Here is a 25,253-nt window from a genome sequence, read left to right as displayed (position 1 = left end):
CGCCAGCCCTAGAACACACACATGATAATGTAACCATCTGTTTTTGAGTTGGATATGGCAATACTGTCCCAGAACAACACTGGGTCTGTTTGACCCGCCATCTGGGGGGTTCAATGCTGATCTCTTGTGTTCATTCCAGAATGTGCAACACATTCTAGATCAGCTTTAATAGAACCCGACCCTCTCATTATCAGAAACCTGTCTTTGGATCGTGAGGAAAATGTAAATTTTAGGAATTAAAATGTGCCAGAGCTTTGTCAAAGAAAAAAGAGGGAAGGAAAGAGAGTTGACAGTATTCTGCCCTTTGGAAGGAATATTCTCATGACCGTCTCTTGCCCTAGCTTGGTGACTCAGACAAGCCGCATCGTTCCTCTGGACCTGGGTTTTAGTCCCTGAGTGGACAGATAACTCTTGGCTCACTAATCCCCATGACCTTCCAGCTCTAAGAAGCTACAGGTCTGTGTATTCTCTGGCAGGCAAAGCCATTGGTCCCTGGAACACACATAGCATGAGGAGCAGGGGATTTAACTGGGCCTGGAAGGATGTTAGGTAAGACAGAGGTGGGGAGAATCTGGCTGAAGAAGACAGCTGACATGAGAAAAGCCAGGGCCATCCCAGGGCCTCTCACAGGCAATTCCTGCTGAAGAGGAGGACACGGAGTGGCAGGCAGGGGGAGGTGGAGGGAGCTGGCTGTGTGGCCCTTGGGCTGGCGCACAGCCTGACTCACCAGATGTAGATGCAGGTGCCCACCAGGAAGACGTTCTTCAGAGTCCCAATCCACACGCTGTGAATGCGGAGGACTCTCACAGAATTATACCCACACAGCTGGCCCCTGGCCAGCATGGCGAGACGGTTCTTGGAGCTGGGCAGGGAAGAAGTGCCTCTCAGCCAAGTCTGCCTCCAGCTTACAGGGCCTGGGTTTCCAGAGCAAAGGTAACTCCAAAGTGAAAGGAGAGCCCTGCAGGTGAACTGCTTTCACATCTGCTTAACCCATGCCCAGCCCAGGGCCTGACCACTGTACTCACTGTCCACCGTCTGCCCATGTCACCAGGAAAGCTCACACAAGTATCTTCTCCATCTTCTCACACCCAGGCACTAGCTCCTGAGGATAAACATGCGGTCAAAGGGTGTGCACATGGGCAGCTCGACTCCCTCATCAGACCACAGAGGACCATGCTTCCACCAGCAAAGGAGGGGTGGGCACACCGCCTTTGAAGAGGCTCTCGACAAACCCGATGGTGGCCACGGGGGCTTGGCTGAGGTGGACAGCGGGAGGGGGTGCTGGCCAGAGGGATCGGGGATGTTAGTGCAGCAGAGAGGAGAGATGTGAGCAGTCTGGAGCGTGTGAGGTGCAGGAAGGCCTCAGGACTACGGAGGGGACAGGGTCTGGCTCTGTGTACAGAGGTCTAACAGCGGGGCATGGTGGTGCTCGCCTGTAATCCCAGCAGCTCAGGCAGGGAGATTTCGAGTTCAAAGCCAGCCTCAGCAGCTGAGCCAGGCCCTAAGTACTCAGTGAGACCCTGTCTCTAAATAAAGTATACAAGAAAGGGTTGGGGGTGTGGCTCAGTGGTTAAGCACCCCTGGGTTCACTCCCCAGTACCAAAAAAACAAAAAGCGTAACCATCAGAGCAGTCCCAGAACAGACATTCTGGTGGTTGCTAGTTGGTGACTGTAAACATAACTATGATGACGATGATTTCCACTTGTTCCCATCCACTTCCCCTCTTCTCCTGTTTCTTCACCATCTGCATTTAAATATCACTTCTCATCTTAAAAATAAACCCTCGTGCAGTCCCACGTTTCTGTACCACCACCGATGCCTCTCTGCTCCCCTGTAGCCAGCCTTCTGAAAGAGTGAGTCACCACATCCATTTCCGAGTCCCTGTTCACTCCTTCGCCCCCCCAGTCTGGCTCCCACCCCCACTGCTTCTCCAGGGCCTCCCTTGCCAAGTCATTTCCACTCAATCCCACAGACATGGCCGGGGCCTGATCTTCCTGAGGTGGCTGCACAACTCTCAGAGGCAGCTGACTCCGGTGACCAGATACCACTTTCCTCCTCTTCCCTTAACTTCCAAGAATCCACATTCCCCCAACTTCTTTGAACCTCTGTGGTTTCCATTCTCAAGATCCTCTTGGGACTTCCGTGCTCCCAACCCGTGAAGGTCAGTGCTGCCCGTGGCCTGTCGGAGGGCGTCTTGTTTTCTCATCTGCCTCTTCTCCTGCTGGTCGGCTGCAGCTTCTTCCAAGTTCCACTTTCCATCTGTGTGCTGGGCATGGAGATCTACAGCCACAGTTCTGGACTCGCTACCCCAAATTGGCTCCTTCTCCCGCATCTCCTATCCCAGGAAATTATTCCACCAGTCATTAGTGCCCAAGCCAGAAACACGGGCCACTGCTGGACACTCTGGTCCCTCATCTCCCTCATCCACTCAATTACAAATACTGTCCTAATCTCCTAAGAGTTCTCAGCTACCTTTCTCCTCGACCGCTGTCACCTCCTCAGCCCAGGTCTCCACCCACTCCCACTTGGAGGACCAGTGGTCCCCAACACGGTCTCCCTCCCTGCAGTCTTGCCCTGTCCCCTCCCCTCTCTGCACTGCTCTAGTGAGAGTAGGACTCGGTGAGGTGCTCAGGTCCCATCTTGGTCTACCTCTTGTTAGCCTCGTGACCTCAGGTGAGTTACCTGAACTCTCTGAGTCATTGTTCCCTCTTCTAAAATTATATTGGGCAGCGTTTCTAGTTCTAAACAATGGAGTCCACTCTGCAGCGTTTAGGAAGAAGCACTGTCTTAAAAAGGCAGATTCATAGAGGCAGGGGGTTAATCAGCCGGTTGCCTTGGGATGGACAACCCCTGGGGACGGGAGCCAGGAGTGGCTGGCAATGGGCACCAGGGGTCCTAATGGGGTGACAAAATGAGCTGAAACTGGCCTGTGGCCATGGTCGCACAACCTGATAAATTTACATAAAGTCATTGAAGTACATACTTAAAATGAGTAATTTTACAATATGTAAATTATACCTCAATAAAATGGTGAAGAAATAAAGGAAAAAGGGATTTTAAAGGATGTTAGGCTGGCTGAAATCGGGTTTGCTCAGACACTACACAGCCTGGAGCAACACCCAGGGAGCAGGTACTATTCTAGAAAAAGATTCCTGCCGGCCACAGCCCAGCCCCCATGTGGGAACTCACGAAGTGGGAGCCGCTCATACCAACAGTGTGTGGGAGTGGGCGCCGGATCTCAGTCCCTGGCGCTGCCTGCAGGGGTGCCATCAAGGTCACCCTCCTACAGTGTGCTGAATAATGGCCTTTAAGATATCGGGTCCAAACCCCTGGAAACTTATCGGGGAAAAGAGTCTCTGTAGATATGACTAAGGGGCGAGCTTATCCTGGTTTATCCAGGTGAACCCTAAATGCCATCACGTGTCCTCATGGGGGGGACGCACAGAGAGATCTGACACACACAGAAGGTCCCGGAAGACAGAGCAGAGAGCGATTGGAAGATGCTGGTCTTGAGGACTAGAGTGATGTGGCCACAAGCCAAGGGACACCAGCAAACAGCAGAAGCTTAAAGAGGCCAGGAAGAGATTTTCCTTGAGACCTCTAGAGGGATTATGGCCCTGCTTACATCTTGATTTCAGCGCAGTGATACTGATTTTGGATGTCTGGCACCCTGAACTGTGGAAGAATAAATTTCTGTTGTTTTAAGCAACCAAATTGGTGCTTAATTGTTACAGCAACCTTAGGAAACTTATACCTGGGCAAGAGAATAAGCACAGATCGATACGCCACATGTTTAAACATTTGAAAGCCATAAAAAACTTTAAAATGAGTTTGCTCATCTATCCTGACAAATATACCTGCCTTACAACCTAGAAGGCCAGATTCAGATTTAGAATTCTTAGGCTCTTTAGAATTCTGTGCTGGAACAAAAAGTGCTGGTGGAAGAGGTTCCTGGCCCACAGTCCACCACTTCTTACTTCTGGATCCTTCTACACACACGTGTGTGTGTGGATGACCCGGACCACAAGCCCACACTCCCTCCATGCCTTCCACCTACAAGTGTTGCCCACTGGCTATCCCTGGGCCCAGAAGCCTGCTCGTGGGCACTGTGGTGTGCTTTCAGGAGGATAAATTTGGAAAGAGACTCAGGCCACTCAGGAAGAAAATTGTGGTGTCTTGGGTACTTGGACTGTAGGGGTTGAATGGGCACATTCTGCCCCTGTGATGGCGGAATTCTAAGATGGCCCCAGGATGTCCTGCAACCTGGTGTGCACACCCTGCATCTTCCCCAGAACCTTGAGCTAGGATGGATATTTTCCTCCCATGATTAGGTTATGTTGTATGGTTCAGTTGACCTTGTAACCAGAGGATCAGCTTTCTGGACCCCAAAGAATCACATGAGTCCTTTAAAAGCAGACCGTTTTCTTCACCTGGTTCCAGGAAAGCACGTGAAGCACTGCGTGGAGGCTTGAGGGCCACGTGGTGAGGAACGCAGTCGGAGGCAGGATCCAACAGCCAGCGAGAAAACAGCTGTCAGTCCTGCAGCCTTGAGGAACTGAATTCTGCCAGCTGCCGATGGGCTCTGAGGTGACTTTTTCCTCATCTCCAGATAAGAACTCAGTGCCCTGACATCTTGCTGTCCACCTGTGGGGCTGCATTAGATCCCATTGTCGTGTAACAGACAGAAGTTAATACAGCTTCACATGCCCTGTAATCCGCAGGGAAGCTCACTGCCAACAGAGGAACAGAACGGGACCCGCTAAAACCTGGGGTGCAGGGAGGGGCTTCTAGGTCAAAGGGCAATACTTAACGTTCCTATTTGAATTCTGCTCATACCCACCCCCGCTGTTGGTCCCTGCATACCGCAGTGCTGCATGGTACTTAGATTTGAAAAGCTGGGGTCTCAGGCTACATCCTAGCTGCAAGGGAAGCTGGGAAATTCAGCTGTAACCTCTATCGGAGAGATGGAGCTCGGAAGGTGGGATTTCTCCAAACACAGGCCGGTCAAGTCACGATTACTCACTTCAAGAACCCACATTACAGGATTACCTGCAAGGGTCAAATAGGCTAACCCACATCCCGTGTTAACAAGAGAACCTGGCACACGCCAAGCACCCACAGTGCCCAGCAGGTATTATTACATGTGAAGCAGGATGATCACTCTAATAGGAAACCGCGGGTACGGAACCCCTAACGTTGTGTGTTTGAACATTTTCACGGTGAGATGTGGAGGCGTGGGGATAGCTCATCCTGCTCCCAGCACCTGGCAGAGCTCAAGGCTGTCCACAGCCTGGGCCCACCTCCAGCCCGCCCTGGCCTCCCGTTTCAGGTGCTGCACACTCTGGCCAACTGACATCCGCGTGGTCCATAATCCTCTTCTCGGGCTGTGCTAAAGGCCCAGGAAGGCTGGGAGGGTCCAGCCCCAGGTGGGAGCCAGGGTTGCTGCCATCCCCAGAAACCTGTTCATCCAGAAGCTTCTGCCATTGAGCAGCAAAATTGGAAACGTCCTCCAGGCAGCTTTTCATAAAAGTCATTCCCTTGAAGGGACCTCGCTTGCCAAGCATAGGGATGCTCGCCTGCACTCCCAGCTACTCAGAACACTGAGGCTGGAGAATTCAGGTTCAAGGCCAGCCTCGGCAACTTAGCAAGACCCTGACTCAAAGCAAGAAATTCAAAGCAATGGGGATGCAGGTCAGGGGGAGAGCAGCCCTGGGTTCCATCCTCATTACTGAATCTTTTTTTTTTTTTTAAAGTACAATGCTCTTTTGTGGCATTGTTGTTTATTGTTTTCCAGAGTTTTTTTTTTTACTGCTTTGGTATTAGACATTAATAAAAGGATGCTGACCAACGTAGTAGGTGGGGCATTTTAGCTGCTGGCTGGACACCCGTAGCAATGCTGCGTTAGTCCGCAGCTCGCCTCTCCCAGGTCTTGCACATGGGAGAAAGGGCACCGTCCTCATCGCCCACAGGATCCCGAGTCTTCCTTCGCCTCCCAGCGAGTCCACCAGTGCTACCCCGGGAGCCCATCCCCACTTGGCCCACGTCCTCCGGGCTCTGACATCCCTCCCAGCCCAGCGCCATTTTCTCCTCTGGGTGACTCCAGCAGCCTCTCGCTGGTCCCTACACCTCATCTTTGTCCCAACACAATCCAACTCAGCACAGTGGCCTTCAGATGCGTGAACGAGATGGCTCCACTCCCCGGTCAGGCTGTGCAGAGGCTTCCCGTGCCACCGCATCAGATTCCAATTCTTTCCACGCCCTGGCCCCTGCTCTGCCCTCCTCTCTCGCCAGGTTCTGGAGCATTCCTTCCTTCCCGCTGTTCCTGTTTTGCTTCCAGACCTTGGCAATTCCTGTTCTCTTGGTTCCCCGTGTCACGTGGTGGGATTCTCCTCCTCCGACAGGAGTCTCCTCCTGAAGTGGGCCTTGTCTGAACCCATGGCTCGGCAAACTCAACCGCTCACCCAGAATCAAGGGTGGGTTGAGCACGTGGTGAATCTCCTTGTTTTTCTGTCCCCAGGGGTCACAGAGGCCATGCCAGCATTGAATTTGCTCCTCCCTGGCTTCTGGTGCTTCCTCTATCTCTGTGGTGGCCTCACTTCTACTCAGCTGGAGGAGGCCCAGCCTCTCACAGGAGGCTTGGTTTAGATAATAACTCAGTGGTCACTAGCAAACCAAATTGGGGGTCAAGTACCAGGGTGAGTCAGCAGCCCCCATGGGCTAGTGGGGAGCAGGGCTCCCGGTGAGACTGAGAAGGGGCTGAGGTAAGCATACGAAGGGCCCAGCCATGACAATGACCGGAGGCAGAGTCTCCACAGGCCACTGTAGGACTACAGAAGTAGTCTTCAGAGTCCCCTGAATTTCCGGCTTTTAAAACGACCTTGTAATATATATTTTGTTTTTTCGTGTGGACCCTCTCCAAATCCTCTTCCCATTTCTTTGGTAGCAGAATTCTTTCCTAAGGCAAATCCACTGGGAGTGGTTCAGGGAGGGCTCACTCTGCCATCTTCTCCCTAATTCCTGTCCCAGGAGCCAGCACATGACCCAAGGCTGGCCATTCAGATGACACCATTCCTTTAGCTACAGTTATTGGTTTAGGGATGGGACCCCTAACTCAGATCTGACCAATCAGAGTCTTCCCTGGGACTTTCGTACCAGAGTTGTCAGGAATGATTTGTTTGTTCCCCTGAAGTTGCTGGAGAGGATGTGAGGATATGAATGTGCTATCGCGCTACTTAGCCTCATCAGGAAGGAAGCCACGTACGTGATCCCAACTTACCAGTGATTTGATTTATGAGTTTTTGACTTTACAATGGTGTGAACAGGCATTTAGTGGAAACTGTATTTCTAATGTCAATTTTTTCCCCCTGAGCTACTGATATGTGGCAGAGCACTCTCTCTTGATGCTGAGCAGAGACTATGAGCCTCAACTCCAGACAGGTGGCAATCATGATAACAACTAACCTGTATGGTGTGCTGTGTTGCCAAGCTAAGGTGTTCAATAGGACAGGTGTATGGAATGCATTTTGGACTTAGTATATTTTTAATTTTCAGTGAGTTTCTCAGGACATAATTCTATCATAAGCCAAAGGAGCATCTGTAGAGCCAAATAGATATGGGTAGAGAGACCCATCCCAGTGACCTAGTTTAAGTTCATGTTCCTTCATGTCTGAGGACAGCCCCATCTCTTTGATTGCCCAGTTCCATGATCCAATAAATCCTCCATGGTGGCGTTGTGATTAACTTGAGTTCGGTTTTTGTCACTTACTACCCCAAACCCTGACTGACAGCATCCTGTCCCATGATCCTGCAGCCCTGCAAGCTGGAGCTGCCAGATGCTCTTGGAGCTGCCTCCCCGCCTTCAGCTCCAGACATGGACTTGGTTGGAAGAGAGTGAGAAGTTGATCAGGCTCTTGCCTTACTTCTCCCGTGGCCAGCCCCTGCCTGGTACGCCATGCTTGAAACCGAGGCCCCACTTACTCCTTAGCCTGGGTCTTGGCCTTTCAGTCCAAGAGCCCAACCACTAGCTGCTCTCTCCTAAGCAATGCTTGGCTTGTCCGGACCTCCGCCTGTGGTCCAGGTCAGTCCTCCCTGGTGCCAACTCCCTGTCCCAGTCCCAGTGCTCCATGGTCTGCCACGTCACAGTGACCAAGTCATGGTCGCATCTGCTCAAGGCCTCACAGTGCGACTGAAGGCAGCATTCCCAAGCTGCATGCCACGAGACCCCCTGTGGTGAAACGTTCTGAGACACTCCATTAACAAAGAGGAACGGAGCAATCAGCAGTACTTTTTCTTCAATTTTATATTTTTAAATAAAAGAGTATAAAATTAAACCCGTATCTCTCACCCTGCACGAAACTCAACTCAAAGGCTTAGGCACTAGAACAGACCCTGCACCTAATAGAAGAAAAGGAGGCCCAAACCTTCACCATGTCGGCCTCGGACCTGACTCCCTTAACAAGACCCCAAAGCACAAGAATCAATAAATGGGATGGATTCTTGGCAAAGGAAACAATCGCTAACATGGAGAGAGTGCCTACAGAATGGGAGGAAATCTTTACCACCCACACCTCAGATAGAGCATTAATTTCCAGGATCTATAAAGAACTCAAAAAACTTAATACCAAAAAAAAAAAAAAATAACCCAATCAATAAATGGGCTAAGGAACTGAACAGACACCTCACAGAAGAAGAAATACAACCAATCAACAAACATATGAAAAAATGTTCATCATGTCTTAACAATTAGAGAAATGCAAATCAAAACTGCTAAGATTTCATCTCACTCCAGTCAGAATGGCAATTATCAAGAATACAAGTAGCAATAAAGGGAAAGGCAAGGATGTGGGGAAAATGTCCACTCACACATTGCTGGTGGGACTTCAACTTGGGGCAACCATTATGGAAAGCTGTATGAAGATTCCTCAGAAAACTTAGACTAGAACCACCATTTGACCTAGTTATCTGACTCCTCATTTTATACCCAAAGGACTTAAAATCAGCATACTACAGTGACAAAGTCACATCAATGTTTTAGCAGCTCAACTCACAATAACTAAACTATGGAACCAACATAGGTATCCTTCAACAGATGAATGGGTAAAGAAAATGTGGTATATATTCACAATGGAATATTACTGAGCCTTAAAAAAGAATGAAAGTATGACATTTGCTGGTAAATGAATGGAGCTGGAGAATATCAAGCTAAGTGAAATAAGCCAATCCCCAAAAGTAAATGCTGAATGTTTTCTCTGATATACGGATGCCAATTCACAATAGGGGTGGGCAGCTAGGGAAGAACAGAGTTACTTTGGATTTGGTAGAGGGGAATGAAGGGAGGGGAGGGGCTGTGGGTGTAGGAAGGATAGTAGAATGAATCAGACATTATTACCCTATGTACATATATGACTACATGGTTGGTGTGCTTCTACATCATGTGCAACTAGAAGAATGAGAAATTACACTCCATTTATGTATGATGGGTCAAGGTGCATTCTACTGTCATGTAAAACTAATTGGAACAAATTTTTTAAAAAGTGGGGAAAAAAACATTTTCTGTGGGAGTTATCTTTTAAATAGGTACCTAGGTTAACAGGTGGAGCAGCGAGATGCTCCTTCTGATCTCCGGGAGCAGAGATCAACAGAGGAAACTCAAGCATACCATCTCAGGCTTACTCCAGGGCACCCAACTGCTGAATCACTGCACTGCTTAAATCGTTCTCCTCAGGCTGGGGATGTAGGCGGGTATAGAGCTCTTGCCCAGTGTGCATGAGGCCCTGGGTTCCATCCCCACCACTGCAAAAAGTAAAAAAATAGTAACTAACTGACTACATTGTTCTCTCTCTCCATGTCCCTATGGAAGCTGTCTAACTGAATTTGAGGGCGTTCGGTGCATGTAAGATATGATTCTACCTTATGAAAGAAAAATGATTATCATGATAAGGTATTCTCATAGTTACCTGTTTTTACAGACAATAATTTTTTTTTTGTGTGTGTGTGTGTGTGTGTATGTGTATGTGTGTGTGTGTGTTACTAGGGATTGAACCCAAAAGCGCTTAACCCCTGAGCCACATCCCCAGCCCTTTTTGTATTTTATTCAGAGACAGAGTTTTTAGGGCCTCGCTAAGTTGCTGAGGCTGGCTTTGAACCCCCAATCCTGCTGCCTCAGCCTCCTGAGCCACTGAAATTAAATAATCTGCTTTTAAGAAACTGTGTCGGGGCCGGGGCTGTGGCTCAGTGGTAGAGCGCTTGCCCGGCATGTGTGAGGCCCTGGGTTCCATCCATTTATATATATATATAAATACAAATAGATGTTAAATAGTTAACACGTGAATCAAATCATGATAATCCTAACGATGGCCTTGTTCTGAGCAGGACAAATATGTGTGGGGCTTGCTGTGTGCCATTCATCTCCCCAACAGCTCTGCTTTTATCAACTTATCAACTTTAGTCAACTTTTATCAACTTTTATCAACTTTAGGGATCCCAACAACAATCCCCACTTTATAGATGAGGGAACTGAGGCACCAAGATGGAAAGAATCTTTGAATCTACATTTTGAGATCTCAAATCCAAGCTTGGATGTGGCTACTCTGAGACTCAGAGGAGAGGAAGCCTAATTACTTTCACAGATGTGATTTTTAAAAATAACCGCCAGTTAGTGGAGCTCCTATCGGAGCCGGCCAGCATCATAATCATGACAAGGGGTGGTCATGCCTTCTTTTTTTTTTCAGTACTGGGGAACTGAACCCAATGGAGCTACATCCCCAGCACTTATTTATTTATTTTTTGAGACAGGGTTTGGCTAAGTTGCTGGCTACATTTCATTTCCCATCTGACCCAACAATGATTTGAACAGATGCTGAAACAGGTTGTTAAGTGACTTGGCCAAGGAGACAGCCAGGATTTTAAAAGAGATGCTCTCTTAGCGGACTACAGTGTCTCCCTGTGCGGACACAACTTACCATCGTCACTGTCATCACCACCACCGTCACCACCACCGAGAATCAGGGCATTTGCCTTCAGGGAAATGCAAGTGAACCACAGCGAGACACGGCTCCATGCCCACTAGGCTGGCGATGATCAAAAGGCACAGTAGTAAGTGCTGGTGAGGGTGTGGAGAGACCGGAGCCCTCGCCTGCTGGTGGCAAGGTGAGGAGTGCGACAGCTGTGGGAAACGGGCCAGCTGTTCCTCTGAAGGTGAAGTGTCATCAGCATGTGATCCAGCAGCCCACGCCTAGGTGTGCATCCAAGAGACACCAGATCACACCGCCATACCTTGACCCATGTTCCCGGCTGCATTGTTCATGAGAGCCCGAAACAGAAACAAGCTTAATGTCCATCCGCTGATGAATGGATAAATAAAGTCCACCTATCCATGCAACGGGCTGCTAGTCAACCATTAAAAAGCATGACGTCTGATACATGCTACAACACGGATGAATATTCGAAAACATGCTAAAAGAAAAAAGTGTGGATTAGTGGGTGCCTGGAGTTGAGGGGGCACCAGGGGGCTGGAAATGAAGGCTAAGGGGTGTAGGATTCTTGGGGGGAGAGGAAATGTTTTAAATTGGTTATGGCGATAATCACACAACTCTGAACACACTGAAAACCACTGAATTATACGTTTTAAATGAGCAGATTGTATAGAGTGTGAATCTCCATAAACTGTTTTAAAAATAATAATACAAGCAGGGGAGGGGTTGTGGGTCCGTGGTAGAGTCGTGCTTAGCATGCACAACGCCCTGGGGTTGATCCCCAGCACCACACCCACATACAAATAGAAAAACAAAACGCAAAGAAAGAACCTACAGAGACATTTACAAGCCTGGTCCTATTCCTTCCCCAAAGCAAGGTGATTCAGACGCCAGCAGTATCACCAGGTGTACCCTGGAATCCCTGCCTCCTCCCTGGAAATCTGGGGTGTCCTGCCGGTTTCCCACCTTCCCCAGGCATGCCTGCCCTGCGCAGCCTGGCAGGCTTGGGCTGGAGCCGAATCATCATCGAGCCACTTTCGCCTCCCTCCTGCGGCTTCCTCCTCCCAGCTTGCTGAGAAAGCGTCCCGCAGGCTTGAAGCCACAGGAGAGTCAGGAGGTGCACCTGAGGCTGCAGAGATCTGCGCGCCCCGCTCGCCACTTACCACACATAGGAAAAGACGATCACGTGCAAGACCCACTTAATGGTGCCATAATTCGTGCTCTGGATCCGGGTGACTTTGTTGGTCTCGTACTGGAAAACCTCACTCCAGCTGCAGCAGGCCGGCATGGTGGGAGGCTCGCTCCCTGCTTAGGGGCTACCAGGCAAGGCCACTGCGAGTCCCCACTCCCCGCCAGGAACCGCAAAATGAAACGAACTGATTCTTAGCGGGAGCCTTCGAGTTCCTCCAATGACCGCAGAGTGGGGGCGGGTCCTGGCCGCTGCCCAGATGTGACTGGGATAAACAAGAAGCACCAAGTCCTACAGGCCCGGCTGGCAGAGGACCCCGCCCCAGCTGGCCTCCCCCAGACGCCTGCACAAAGATGGTGTTCAGAGTGTGCGCATTTTTAGAATTCTCCTTTTCCCCTTTCCATTCGCTTTTTTGAACTAGTTTCCTTTGGGAGAAAGGGGCAGCCCTTTAAATGTCATGAGACCCAATACTTCCATTGTGCCTCAGGAAAGGGCCTCCATCTTTCCATGGCCTCAAACCCCACTCATAGATTGACTGGTTCATTTCTACAGCTCTTTATTCAGCCCCAGATGTATGGGAGCATTTCTTGAATGAAATTGTCCCCTTTTCCTTCCCCTGCCCTTGACAATACTCTGGCAGATGGTGGGGCAACCAGCTTTGTTGTTGGGTGGGGTACTTAATTTCTGTGCTGAATCTCCCAATTGATCCTCTAGTTTTACTCTCCAGACCTCCTCTGTGCCCTGGGAGGTGGATCCATGACAACCCAGCCAGCCTCAGATCACCAGGAGCTAAGTCACCGTAAAGTCATCGTCCAAGAAAACTATGTTTGTCTCTTTCAGTGAGGGAGACACCCACCATGGGAGCCCAGGACATCACCAAACAAGAGAGGAGATGAGGTCATTGTAGGATTCTGAGGAAGGTGGGGCTGTTTCAGTAGAGGAAAGCAGGCCACTTCAAATGTAGATTGCAAGGAGACCCAGGGCCTGTCTCCTGAGGAGCAATAAAGCCAAGATCAATGTCACACCTTGCATCCAGCAGCCTTTGTCTGAAGCTCTGCACCTGCGGTACTTCTCTGGGTCAAAGTAACTTAGATCTATCTCGTTCTAAGTCATATCACTGCAAATATCAAAGTTTCTGACCACGTGTGATTTCAGAGGCAGTGTTTCTCAGGGAGAAAGAAAGCAGAAGTCCGTCAGAGGTGGGGCTGGGGTATTATCATTTCATAGCTACAGAGACATATTGTTTCCTGTTATCTTTGTGGCTGACTTTATCCCTTGTCCTGTTATTCCAGGCTAGTAAGTGGCCAGGAAGATTTTGACTTTTCCAGTCTAAACTCATTTGTTCTTTTTCAGTCAGATAAGCTGCATCAGGGCCTCCCTGGCTTCTAGGTCAGGTGACTGGAGAATTGGATTCGGGACTCCTGGTCCCTCCCTGCTCAGTTGCAAATCGGTGCCACATCTGTACACCACTCCCTCCTTGCCTGGGGGTAGTGAGGGCTCCCCACTGCTGCCAACCCAGCCCCACTGTCCCTCAGTGCTTTTCCTTGACTCTGCCCACACCTTTGTAAATGGTCCCATCATTCGTTACTCCACCTGAGTATGTGACAGCTTTCCTGCCGGGACTCTGAGTGACACAGCAATAGTTTTCTTTTTCTTTTTAATATTTTTAGATGGATACAATGCCTTTATTTATTTATATGTGGTGCCGAGGATCAAACCCAGTGCCTCACACATGCTAGGCAAGTGCTCTACCACTGAGCCACCACCCCAGCCCAAATAGCAATCGTTATCTGTAAAAACAGGAGATGAACAGGACTCGGACGGGGCAGTAAAAGCTGGTGGTTAGAATGCGGGCTTCAGAGGGATAGCCACCTGGCTCCCAGTCCAGCCTTTATCCTAACGACTCGGTGACCTTGGACTGCTCTCTTCATTCATTCATTCATTCATTCTTTCCCAAGATCACCAGAAACTGGTGCCTATAGCTATGACCAGGCAGACAAGTCAAACGTCCATCCACGGATGAATGGATCAACAAAACATGCCTCGAGTCAACGTTTTCAATGAAATGTGATTTAGCCATAAAAGGGATTGAAGCGCTGACACACGCTACAATGTGGGTGAACTTGAGGACATCATGCCAAGTGAGAGAAGCGAGACACAGAAGGCCACATCTCTTATGATTCAATGTATAGGAAACGTCCTGGGGCGGCAGAGCACTTCCGCTCGACTGCTTCAGCCCTCATCCCATTTCCCATCACCACCACCAGGGGTGCTGTTCTCAGTAGCGAGACCTACAACTTCTCGGTTGCCAGACTGCACGATTGTATTCCGTTCCTTGTTTTTATTTGACCCCTTGGACACATTCAGCATCATCTACCGCTCTCTACTTCTTGGAGCAATTTCTGTTTGGTTTCTATGACCCCCCTGGGTCCCATGTTCTCCTGGTTTCTCCCTTTTACCTCTGTGATGCTGTCTTATCTTTCTGCAGCCCTCTTCTCTCCATAATTATCAATTCCGGCAATTCTTTCTGAGTACCTTTTGTGTTTCTATCAGTCAAGACAGGGCAGATCACACTGCAATAACAAAGCACTTTCAGAATCTCCTGGCTTAAAACGGTGATGACTTATTTTTCAATCACCTTCCCTGTCTGTTATGGGTCACCCAGAAGGCTCTGTGCTCTGTTGTCACTCAAGAACAAGGCTAATGGAGCAGCCGCTGTCTTCCACCCTTGAATAAGAACCCTGGGGAGCTCACAGAAGGAATTACATGCTGTGACTTAGAAATGATGCACCTGCTGGGCACGGTGGCGCAGACTTGTAATCCCAGCAGCTCAGGAGGCTGAGACAGGAGGATCATGAGTTCAAAGTCAGCCTCGCCAATTTAGGGAGGCCCTAAGCAACTCAGGGAGACCCTGCCTCTAAATAAAACACCAAAAAGGGCTGGGGATGTGGCTCAGTGGTTAAGTGCCCCTGGTTTAATCCCAGCTGCCAAAAACAAAGAAAGAGAAAGAGAGAGAGAGAGAGAGAGAGAGAGAGAGAGAGAGAGAGAGAAAAGAAGAAGAAGAAGAAGAAGAGAAAAGATAAAGAAAAAGAAACAATGTATCCATTACTACCTGCAAATCACTGACCAAAATTAGTCACTGGGTCCCACCCCACCACAAGGGAGCCAGGAACTTTGATTACACCTTGTACCCCCGACATCCAGAAAGAGAAGAAGCAAAAATATTTGGTGAACAGCCCTAACAACTATCGCATCCTCTCCCTGGAAAGTTTCGTGCATACACATTGTTTTAAGAATTACCAAAAAGGGATGGGAGGAGGGGCAGATGTGTATTCCCTGCTTAATTTCGCATGGAATATGGCTGGAAAAAGAAGCTATTGCATAATGTGTGAGACCCAGTGCAAGATGGAAAAGCGGAGTTCCCCATTAAAAAATCAAGGCTCTCAAGACAACAGCAATAAAGCACTAAATCAAGCTCAGCTTCCTTCTAAGCATGGGTTGGCCCCCAAAGTGACTGCACAGGTCCCCTGCCTGTGAAGCTAACACAGCTGGAAGAACAGACCAGGTGGCCCCTGGGAGGGAAATGAGCCAACTTGAGACTTACCAGCTCTCTCAGAGCTGAACTTTCTCCGCCATCCGCATGCATGACTTCCTTTTTCCAAAACAATGAATGCAAAATCTGTATCTCCAGACGAACCCTCCCTTCTGAGCGCCACCCTGGCAGTCTCAGAAGCTCTGGGTCTAGGTTTCCCAACACACTTCAGATCACAGCTTCCCAGCGGAATAGCTGCCTACAGAAGGCGCCTTCAGGTGAGAGGAGAGTGGAGACAGCGGGACAGGCTGTTTGTGTCAGCTTGGCCCTGAGGGAAACAGGCAAGAGCGGTTCTTAATGGGGCCCAGGGAGTTGGGGGAAGATTTGCAGGGGAGAGGTAGTTAAGATCCCTCTTTGTGAAATAGGAAACCAGGTTGTGAGTGGAACAGGGATTGTGTGTGTGTGTGTGTGTGTGTGTGTGTGTGTGTGTGTGTTTCTGGTCACAAGTTTCGGAAAGTCAAGTGACTTTCCTTAGCGGAAAAGGAACGTTTTTGCTTCGCTGTTTTTTGAGAGAGTGATCACTTATCTCATAGAATTCAAGTGCAGGAGCCAGGCGTGGTGGCACATGCCTGTAATCCCAGCAGCTGGGGAGGCTGAGGCAGGAGGATCGCGAGTTCAAAGCCGGCCTCAACAACTTAGCAAAGCCCTAAGCAACTCAGCAAGACCCTATCTCTAAATAAAATATATAAAAGGGCTGCGGATGTGGCTCAGTGGTTAAGTGCCCCTGAGTTCAATCCCCGGTACCAAAGAAAACAAAAACAAAATACAACCATCAAGTGCAGGAAATGTGGCCCAACCACACGAAAACCTGTTAATAGAAGCAGAAGCTGAAGTACCCTGTACTGGGCTTGCTCTCCTGTCTGTGACTGTGTGGTCCCTCTTCTGTCTCTCTGGACACCCGCTGCCAGCACTGGCTTTCTTGGCCTCTCTGAGGGCAAGAAGCCTTCAGAGTGAGGCATGCACAGTTCCGTGCCAGCCCAGAGCAACTGCCCAATTCCAAAGTCGGGGGGAGTGAATCTGATGGGTCTAGCTATTGATCTGTGGTCCAATCAGAAGTGGTGTGGGTAGGACACAGAATGGACTTGGCATGTGGGGCCGCCTTCATAAGGGGAGACAGTGGGAGGGCCAGAAGGGAGGGAGGGAGGGAGGAGAGACGGCAAGACTGGAGCACCGCTGGTTAAACGCCCAGTTCCTCTCTCAGGTGATCTGCTGGGGAGTCTGGCCTAGGCCATCTCCCGGGTCCCAAGTGGGACTGAACCCAGATGCCCCCAGTCTTAGCTGCCTTTTCTGCTTCCTGCACTGGCAGTCTTCACCCTGGCCCATGCCCCAGTCCCTTCCTGGTGGCACCCCCAAATAAACTACTTGCACCCAAATCCCTTTTTTTTTTTTTTTTTTTAAGTTTCCAGGGTCCAGTCACCTGCGAGTTTTTGGATGTGTGCTCCAAAATGAAAGACAAGTCTCTTGATCTTGGACCCCGTGACAATCTTGACGGGGACCCCATATTGTACAGAACATCTTTGGAGAAGCAACAGCTTGCCAGCTTTGAGCAAAGCCTAGAGAATCAGACCCTTCTCAAGTTCTACCTGTCTACAGCAAAAACAACCGCCACCTGGCCTCTTAGGTCCAGGACATCCGGTGGCGTTTGATGTGTCTGTGGCAGGGGAGGTTGGAGCCTGGGGCAGACCCAGCATAAGAAGCAGAATGAGGGCCACAATATACCTGGCCTGATGGCACCTCTGTCCTTCTCCTGGGATCAGACCATGTGATTGTCTTGTTGTCATGGACAATACCTTTTAAAATTTAAATATAAAAAACTTTAGAAGGTCAGATAGGTAATATAACATTTACCATTGTAACCATCTTTCAATATCTAGCTCTGCAGCATTAAGGACATCCACATTGTTATACGACCGTCCCCCCCATTTATCTCTGGAAACTTTTCCTCTTGAAACTCTGCACCCATCAAATAGTAACTCTCCCCTCCCCCAGCCCCTGGGAACCACCATTTTGCTTTCTGTCCTTGAATTTTTTTCATTATACACAAATGGAGTACAACTTTTCATTTCCCTGGTTATACACGATGTAGAGTTACACCATTCGAGTAATCACACATGTACAGGTGGTAATGATGTGTGTCTCATTCCACCATCTTTCCTTCCCCTGCCCCCTCTCCTCCCCTCATTTCCCTCTTTACAATCCAAAGTTTCTCCATTCTTCCCTTACCCCCACCCCACACTGTCCTGTTATGTGTCAGCATCTACTTATCAGAGACACATATGGCCTTTGGCTTTTTGGGATTGGCTTATTTCACTTAGCATGATATTCTCCAACTCCATCCATGAACCTGCAAATGCCATAAATTCATTCTTATTTATGACTGAGTAATAATCCATTGAGCATATATACCACAGTTTCTTTATCCGTTCATCTATTGAAGGGCATCTAGGTTGGTTCCACAATCTAGCTATTGTGAATTAAGCTGCGTCACTGTAGTATGCTGATTTTGGGTATAAAATGAGGAGTGGGATAGCTGGGTCAAATGGTGGTTCTATTCCAAGTTTTCTAAGGAATCTCCATACTGCTTCCAGAGTGGCTACGCCAATTTGCAATCCCACCAGCAATATGAGTGTGCCTTTCCCCCCACATCCTCAAGAACACTTATTATTGCTTATACTCTTGGTAATTGCCATTCTATCTGGAGTGAGATGAAATCTTAAGAGTAGTTTTGATTTGCATTTCTCTAATTACTAAAGATGTCAAACATTTTTTTCATATGTTTATTGATTGTGTATCTTCTTCTGTGAAGTGTTTGCTCAGTTTCTTAGCCCCATTATTGATGGGGTTATTTATATTTCTGGTGTTAAGTTTTTTGACTTCTTCATAAATTCTGGAGATTAGTGCTCTATCTGAAGTGCATGTGGCAAAGATTTTCTCCCACTCTGTAGGCTCTCTCTTCACATTATTGATTTTTTCCTTTGCTGAGAAAAATCTTCTTAATTTGAACCCATCCCATTTATTGATTCTTGTTTTTATTTCTTGAGCTTTAGGAGTCTTGTTAAGGAAGTCTGGTCCTAAGCCAACATGATGAAGATTCGGGCCTACTTTTTCTTCCATTTGGTGCAGGGTCTCTGGGCTAATTCCTAGGTTCTTGATCCATTTTGAGTCGAGTTTTGTGCACCCAGATCCTTGGTGGTATGTGTTGGGGGTCAATTCATTCAGACTTATGTGTGTCAGGAGTCAGGAATTTATCCTAAGAGCAGTAGGTGGATGGGGGGGGTGGATTAAGAGGAGCTCATTGGCACCCTTGTCAAACCCTCCAGGCTGCACTGAGGAATGAGCAAGGGGAGCAAGAGCAGAAGGCATGGGTCACGGGTGCAGTGACCTGGAGGGGACCAGAGAAAGACACCAGCGCCCAGGCTAAGCAGAGGTCCCGGGAGGGGAGCAAAAGCAGAGGCTATGTGCACCAGAGCCCACGGGGAGAGCATGGCGTGAATAAGCCAGTGGCCACAGGAGGTCCCCCAAACCTGGCTAAAGCTGCACAGGTAAGGCAACACTAGCAAGCAGGTGACAGACCGACAGACCAGGAGAGGCATGTATTTGACACAAAGATAGGCGGGAGCTTGGTGTGCGATAAAAACATTGAAAATCAGCAGAGAAAGAAATTATTCCAGAAAGGACCCCAGAGCCAGTGGTCAACCATGTGGAGTAGCGGGGACGTGGTTCTCAAGCTTGTCAGATTTGAACAGGTAGGTCAGTGTTGGGGATGGCATGGAACCACCAGCCCTGAGCTGAATCTCTAGTCTCACACATTCTGTACTAAGGCAGAAAAGTCAAAGCGAACAGACGCCCTTTAAAACAACTCACCAGCAAGGCCTCACGCCCTCCTCCACCGGCTGGTGTTCGGTTCTTCCTCCTGTTCAGACTCTGTCCGTGTCCGTGCTGGCCTGGCTTTGCGGCAAAGGCATGAGTCTCACGGTTCCTGGGGCTTGACACCTTTCAGTCACGGTTCACTGTGGCTTCTCTCTCAAGAACCGCAATGACTAAAAAAGGTCAAAGCAATATTTTCCCCTCTGTATTTCTCAGCGAATGTGCCTTTCCGACCCCTTCTTCCTTCCTTCTCACCCTCTAATTCAGAATTTGTATCAAAGATGGGTCAGGAGTCTCCTGCTTAGTGGGGTCAGAGGGTTAGCCGAAGACCCGGCCCTCTGGTCTTCAAACTTGCTTTTCTCTTTCTCTCTCACATGTGGCTCTTCATATTTAAATTAATTAAAATGAGATGAAGGGAAAAAATCCAGCCACTCAGTTGCACCAGCTCTGTCTCAAACCCACGCGTGGCCGGTGGCTGCCGTTCAGACAGTGCTGATAAGAACGCTCTGGCACTGCCGGGTTCGACCGACAGAGATGGGAGGGAGGGACAGGCCAGTCCAGATGTCCCCGGAGACGTTCCAGGCAGATGGCCTCAGTTTCCTGAGTGAATGAGGAGGAGGGTTGCCTGACATGAGCAAAGGGGGTGGCCCAGGGCAGGAGGGGGCCGAGGGCGCAGGATTGAAAGGAGTTGCTCTGGGGAGCGGGAGAAGAGCCTCAGCAGGGAAAGCTGGCGCTCCGGGCGGCCTTGAGACTTAAGACCTTGTGTCTGTGGGCCTCCCACCCACGCCATCCGCTGCCCCCTCTACACCCAGCCACCCACCAGGACTTGCAAAGTGGTTCCTCTGGTGTAGGATTTGTGGCCACTGGTATCGCCCCTGTTTCTTATGGCCATCTACATTTGTTCCTGAAACAGCGTCAGCCAAGTTATGTCCCTCGACTAGCCAGGCCCAAGATACAGGAGCTTCTAGAAGGCTGGCTGTATTTCTCTGCCTCCCTTCCCCCTGAGCCACCTTTCTCTGGGTCTCGCTATCCCCACAACGCAGGGCAGAAAGCTCCTCTTTTGTCCCCTAACTCAACCCAGCCATGGGGAATGGCTTGGCTCCTGCAGGTTATTCTGGGTATAATTGCTCTCTCCTTCCTGTGAATACTGGATTTATCCTAACCCCGAGGTCTCACCTCCTCTCCTCAGCACGTGAACCAGAAACGCGTGCTAGCCTCGGAAACTTAAGCTAATCTGTCTCCTCATCCAGACAGCCACCCATGTCACACAATAACTGAGGTGCTCTGCGACCCTCAGCACCAAGGCTGTGGGGGAACCGGGGGGGACTAAGGCTTTCCTGCTGATGGTGGAGGGCAGAGAGGCATCTGGCAATTCTAGGGGACGGAGGGTCTGTGGTTTTCTCCATCTGTCTAAGCAGGACAGGTAGGAAAATAGAATAAGAGGAAACTAGGATTGAGCCAGGATTAGGTTTTTGCTGCAAATTGAAAATGATGTTATTTAGTGTGTTTTTGTCTGAAAGAGCAGAATGCTTGGCCCAAGCTGACCTTAACAGGAACCAAGTTATTACCACATGGAATAGGGTATCCTGGGGGAAGGCGAACTTCAGTGGCTTGACCACATAATCAGTGGCCCAGGACCTTTCTGTCCCTCCACCCTGTTTCCCTGGGTGGTGAACTCATCCTCAAAAAGAAAGACCAGCTATTGGTGGGGCTGCAAATTAGTGCAGCCACTCTGGAAAGCAGTGTGGAGATTCCTTAGAAAACTTGGAATGGACCCACCATTTGACCCAGCTATCCCACTCCTCGGCCTATACCCAAAGGACTTAAAATCAGTATGCTACAGAGATACAGCCACATCAATGTTCATAGCTGCTCAATTCACAATGGCCAGATTGTGAAACCAACCTAGATGCCCTTCAATTGATGAATGGATAAAGAAACTGTGGTATATATATACACAATGGAATATTACTCAGCTATAAAGAATGATAAAATTATGGCATTTGCAGGCAAATGGATGAAATTGGAGAATATCATGCTAAGTGAGATAAGCCAATCTCAAAAATCCAAAAGACAAATGATCTCACTGATAAGCGGATGATGACACGTAATGGGGGGCAGGAGGGGGGCAAGAATGGAGGAAGGAGGGACTGTATAGAGGGAAAAGAGAGGTGGGAGGGGTGGGGGGAAGGAAAAAAATAACAGAATGAATTAAACATCATTACCCTATGTAAATGTATGATTACACAAATGGTATGCTGTGACTCCATGTACAAACAGAAACATGTATCCCATTTGTTTACAATAAAAATAAATTAAAAAAAAAAAAAAAAAAAGAAAGACCAGCTATTGTTCTGTCTCTCCGTTGGGAGATATTTCAGAATCCTCTTCTGTCCCATGACTCGATCCTCTAGTGCTGAAGCCAGCCACGTGCTCTTCCTCTCCAGGCCAGAGACAGGAAATGACCATGATCAACTTGGACTAGTCACAGGGGTTGGAATGGCTGTTGAGGAGTCCCTCACAATGTCCACCATCTGGGTACTGGCAGGAAAGCGGGCAAAGTAAGGGACATGGAATCTACACTGGACCAAGGAAGGGAGAAGAGAAAGCATGTTACTGAGAGGGAGAAGGGAGAAGGGCCAGGGGCCGCTGCTAAGCCGTAATACCCAAAAGAACAGAGGGTCCAAGCCTGTGGTCAGGCCAACATAAGAATTTGGAGGGCTGGTGATCTAGCTCAGTTGGTAGACTACTTGTCTAGCATGCACAAGGCCGGGGGTTCGATCCCCAGCACCACCAAAAGAAAGAAAAAAAGAAAGAAAGGAAGGAAGGAAGGAAGGAAGGAAGGAAGGAGAAAGAAAGAAAGAAAGAAAGAAAGAAAGAAAGAAAGAAAGAAAGAAAGAAAGAAAGAAAGAACCTGGAGAAGATAGTCCCAGGTGGGTCCAGGCTTTGGCAAGAGAGGTGGTAGCTAGAGTAGAATGGAGGCAAAGGTCATTGGAATGAGGAAGGACAGGAGCTGAGGGGCCAGGAGGTTGGCTGGGTCTCACAGTCACTGAAGTCATCCGTGAGGTGGTAAGAACTGGGCGGGGAGGAAGGACGGGCCATTCCAAAGGCCTCTGAGCAAGAGGGTTGACTGGTTGGTTGACTGGTTGATAAGTGGACATCATCAAAGAGAAGGTGTAGAAGGTGGCACAACCAGGTGCCATGAGTTGACTCAGGATAGAGGACCGTGGCTCTGCCAGGACCCTCGGGGAGCAGAGAGGACGCCATGGGGGTGGGGGAAGGGCTAGCATCCTCTAGGCGGGGCTGCAGGGAGGAGCCAGGTCTTGCGAGGTCAGGAGGTAGAGAGGACTCCGCGAGCCGGGGCCACCCCGAGCCGGGGCCACCCCCTTCTCTTTCTTCGTCTCATAGGCCGGAAGGAGAACCTGGAGACGAGCCGTCTTTGACCAGACTGAGGAGCTCATGCACACCTGCAATCCCAGCAGCTCGGGCGGTTGGGGCAGGAGGATCGCAAGTTCGAAGCCAGCCTCAGCAAAAGTGAGGTGCTAAGCAACTCGGTGAGACCCTGTCTCTAAATAAGATACAAAATAGGGCTGGGGAGATGGCTCCGTGGTCGAGTGCCCCTGAGTTCAATCCCCAAAAATAGAAATAAATAAAATAAGGCCACTGATGCTATCATGGAGTCCCCAGCCTCTTGACGCCATATGAATCTGGGGGTTTGGGTTCCCACCGTGAGCTTTGGGGGACACATCCAAACCGTAGCACCAGCCATCTCCAGGTCTCTTGTCACCCGGAACCGGAGCTGAATACCCTCTGCGCCCTGCCCAGCACCAGGCTGGCACCACCACTTGGCCCTCGGCCTCCACGAGCCTGACTCTTCTGGTGCCTCCTGTGGTTGGAGCGGCACAATCTGTGCTCTGCGTCCGCGCCTCTCGTGGCGACGCCGTCCAGGCTCATGTGCCATCGTGTGGACGCTCCGTTTCGTTTGTCCGTTCACCTGTCCGTGGACATTTCGTTTGTAATTTTCCCGGCCGCTGTGAATGACGGTGCCATGACCGAGGGGCCACGGGTTTCTGTTCAGGGCCCTGTTCCCGACCTTTGGGGCCGTCCAGCCGCCAGGGGCACTGCTGGATCTTGTGGCGATTCTCTATTCATGGTTTCTGGGGAGACAAGTGTTGTTTTTCTGTTTTTCTTTAAACTGCCACAATATCCACGTGTGCCCGACAGCCTCTCCTTTTTAACCCCGTCGCTGAAAACCGTGTCCTGGGGGAGGAATGTCTTCCCGGCCTCAGGAGCCACCCCTCTCTCATTAAAGCAGGGACGAAAGCCCTCAAATTCAGAGAGAGAGAGACAGACAGACAGAGAGAGACACGGGAGGGGGCCGAGGTGGGGGCTGGGGCAGGAAGGCCGCCCACCCCCAGGCTCCCTGGAGACGTCCTCCTAGACAAGTGCCCCCAGTTCTGGACTCCAGGACCCCCTGCAGCTTCCCTCCTTGTTCGTCCGTGGTGCCCCCTGAGCGCCCGGGAACAGGCCCTCCTTGCGGGATGCAGTGCCCCCGAGCATCGCTGCCTGACAGTGACACCTCACTCAAGCGCAGCCTCCTTCTGAGACACCCCCAGATTTACAGCGTCAGTGACGCCGACTTGCTGGGGACTGTTTTGTTGAGTCAGTGACGTGACAGTCATCAGAATACTCCCGGCCCAGCTCGAGGGCTCCAGGCCAGTCAGGGAGGCCAATGGAACAGAGGATTGGGGTGATGTCACCAAGCGGGGGCACAGAGAGGGTGCCTGGGATAAAGCAGGTTCAGCAAACAGGAAGAGAGACCAGAGCCAAGGAGCCAGAGGAGGCCGAGTTCCGGATCCCTGGAGGCCCCAGGAAGAAGGGGCGCAGGGAGGACCTGGGCTCTGGCCGTCTGCTGGCAGAGGGGAGGGGCGGCCACGGAGCCTGGGCTTCCATCCCATCCCTGCCCTGGGGTCGCTCTTAGCAACACTCCCTCTTCCCATTGTCCATCTTCTCCAGTCACATTGAGCTCCCCCTGGCGCTCTTCCTCTCTCTCTGGCTTCTTTCCTACCGGCCCCCAATTTCCCTTGTGCCTGGAACAGTCTCCCACTTAGCATCTGCCTCCCTCCCCAGCTCCGCCGGCTTCTCTGATTGAGTGCAAGTCCAATAACCCTGTGCCCTTTTTTCCCAAAGCGCGCCTCTTAAATCTTGAGGGAAGAAAGGCCCCTGACCATCCCGGTTTCATAAAGGGAAATGTGAGGTGAGGAAGCCCCTGTGCCTGATACCTAATGTGCTCAGTGAACTGCAGCTATTAATAAATAGATGGCGACGATGATGATGGGAGAGAGGGTCTTAGAAGACCAGCTTCAACTACCCAGAGTTCTAATATTTAGTTATAGCAAAGACCAGTAGATTTTCCCACCACTCCCAACTTCCCCTTCCAGCTCAATCTGAAACAAGCCGACCTCCGTCCACATCCTTAGCCCTGGCTCGCTGGACCAGGGTGGACGTCCACCCACGAGGGCCAGACTCTTGGCCGCTAGTGGCCATTTGGGCCTTCACTATGGAGAAGGCAAATTAAGAGACAAGACCCCAAAGGGATCGCATAAGCACAAGAGCGAAGGGCCTCCAATG

The 25,253-nt window shown here is 49.9% G+C and overlaps 1 protein-coding gene across 11 annotated transcripts in view; it reads right to left on the bottom strand.

Annotated features, from left to right (window-relative positions):
- P2rx7 (purinergic receptor P2X 7) overlaps positions 1–19,730 on the bottom strand; it is a 51,479-nt gene extending 31,749 nt beyond the window's left edge. The window contains exons 1-4 of one of the 11 annotated variants that reach the window (XM_047560168.1): positions 19,620–19,730; positions 17,475–17,545; positions 1,026–1,102; positions 728–937 (exon numbers count right to left, since the gene is read on the bottom strand). In XM_047560168.1, the coding sequence (XP_047416124.1) occupies positions 728–843 (116 nt within the window). In that variant the 5' untranslated portion in view covers positions 844–937; positions 1,026–1,102; positions 17,475–17,545; positions 19,620–19,730. Of the gene's footprint in view, positions 1–727; positions 1,103–10,962; positions 11,188–12,137; positions 12,375–15,767; positions 15,888–17,474; positions 17,546–19,619 lie in introns of those variants that run through there. The other 10 variants (XM_047560167.1, XM_047560170.1, XM_047560166.1 and 7 more) reach the window with 10 other exon arrangements.
- Between the last annotated feature and the right edge of the window lie 5,523 nt (positions 19,731–25,253).

The sequence above is a fragment of the Sciurus carolinensis genome, chromosome 8, assembly GCF_902686445.1.
Source record: "Sciurus carolinensis chromosome 8, mSciCar1.2, whole genome shotgun sequence".
Lineage (NCBI taxonomy): Eukaryota > Metazoa > Chordata > Mammalia > Rodentia > Sciuridae > Sciurus > Sciurus carolinensis.
Note: the sequence above shows the minus strand (reverse complement) of the source record. Positions and strands in the feature narration are given on the sequence as shown.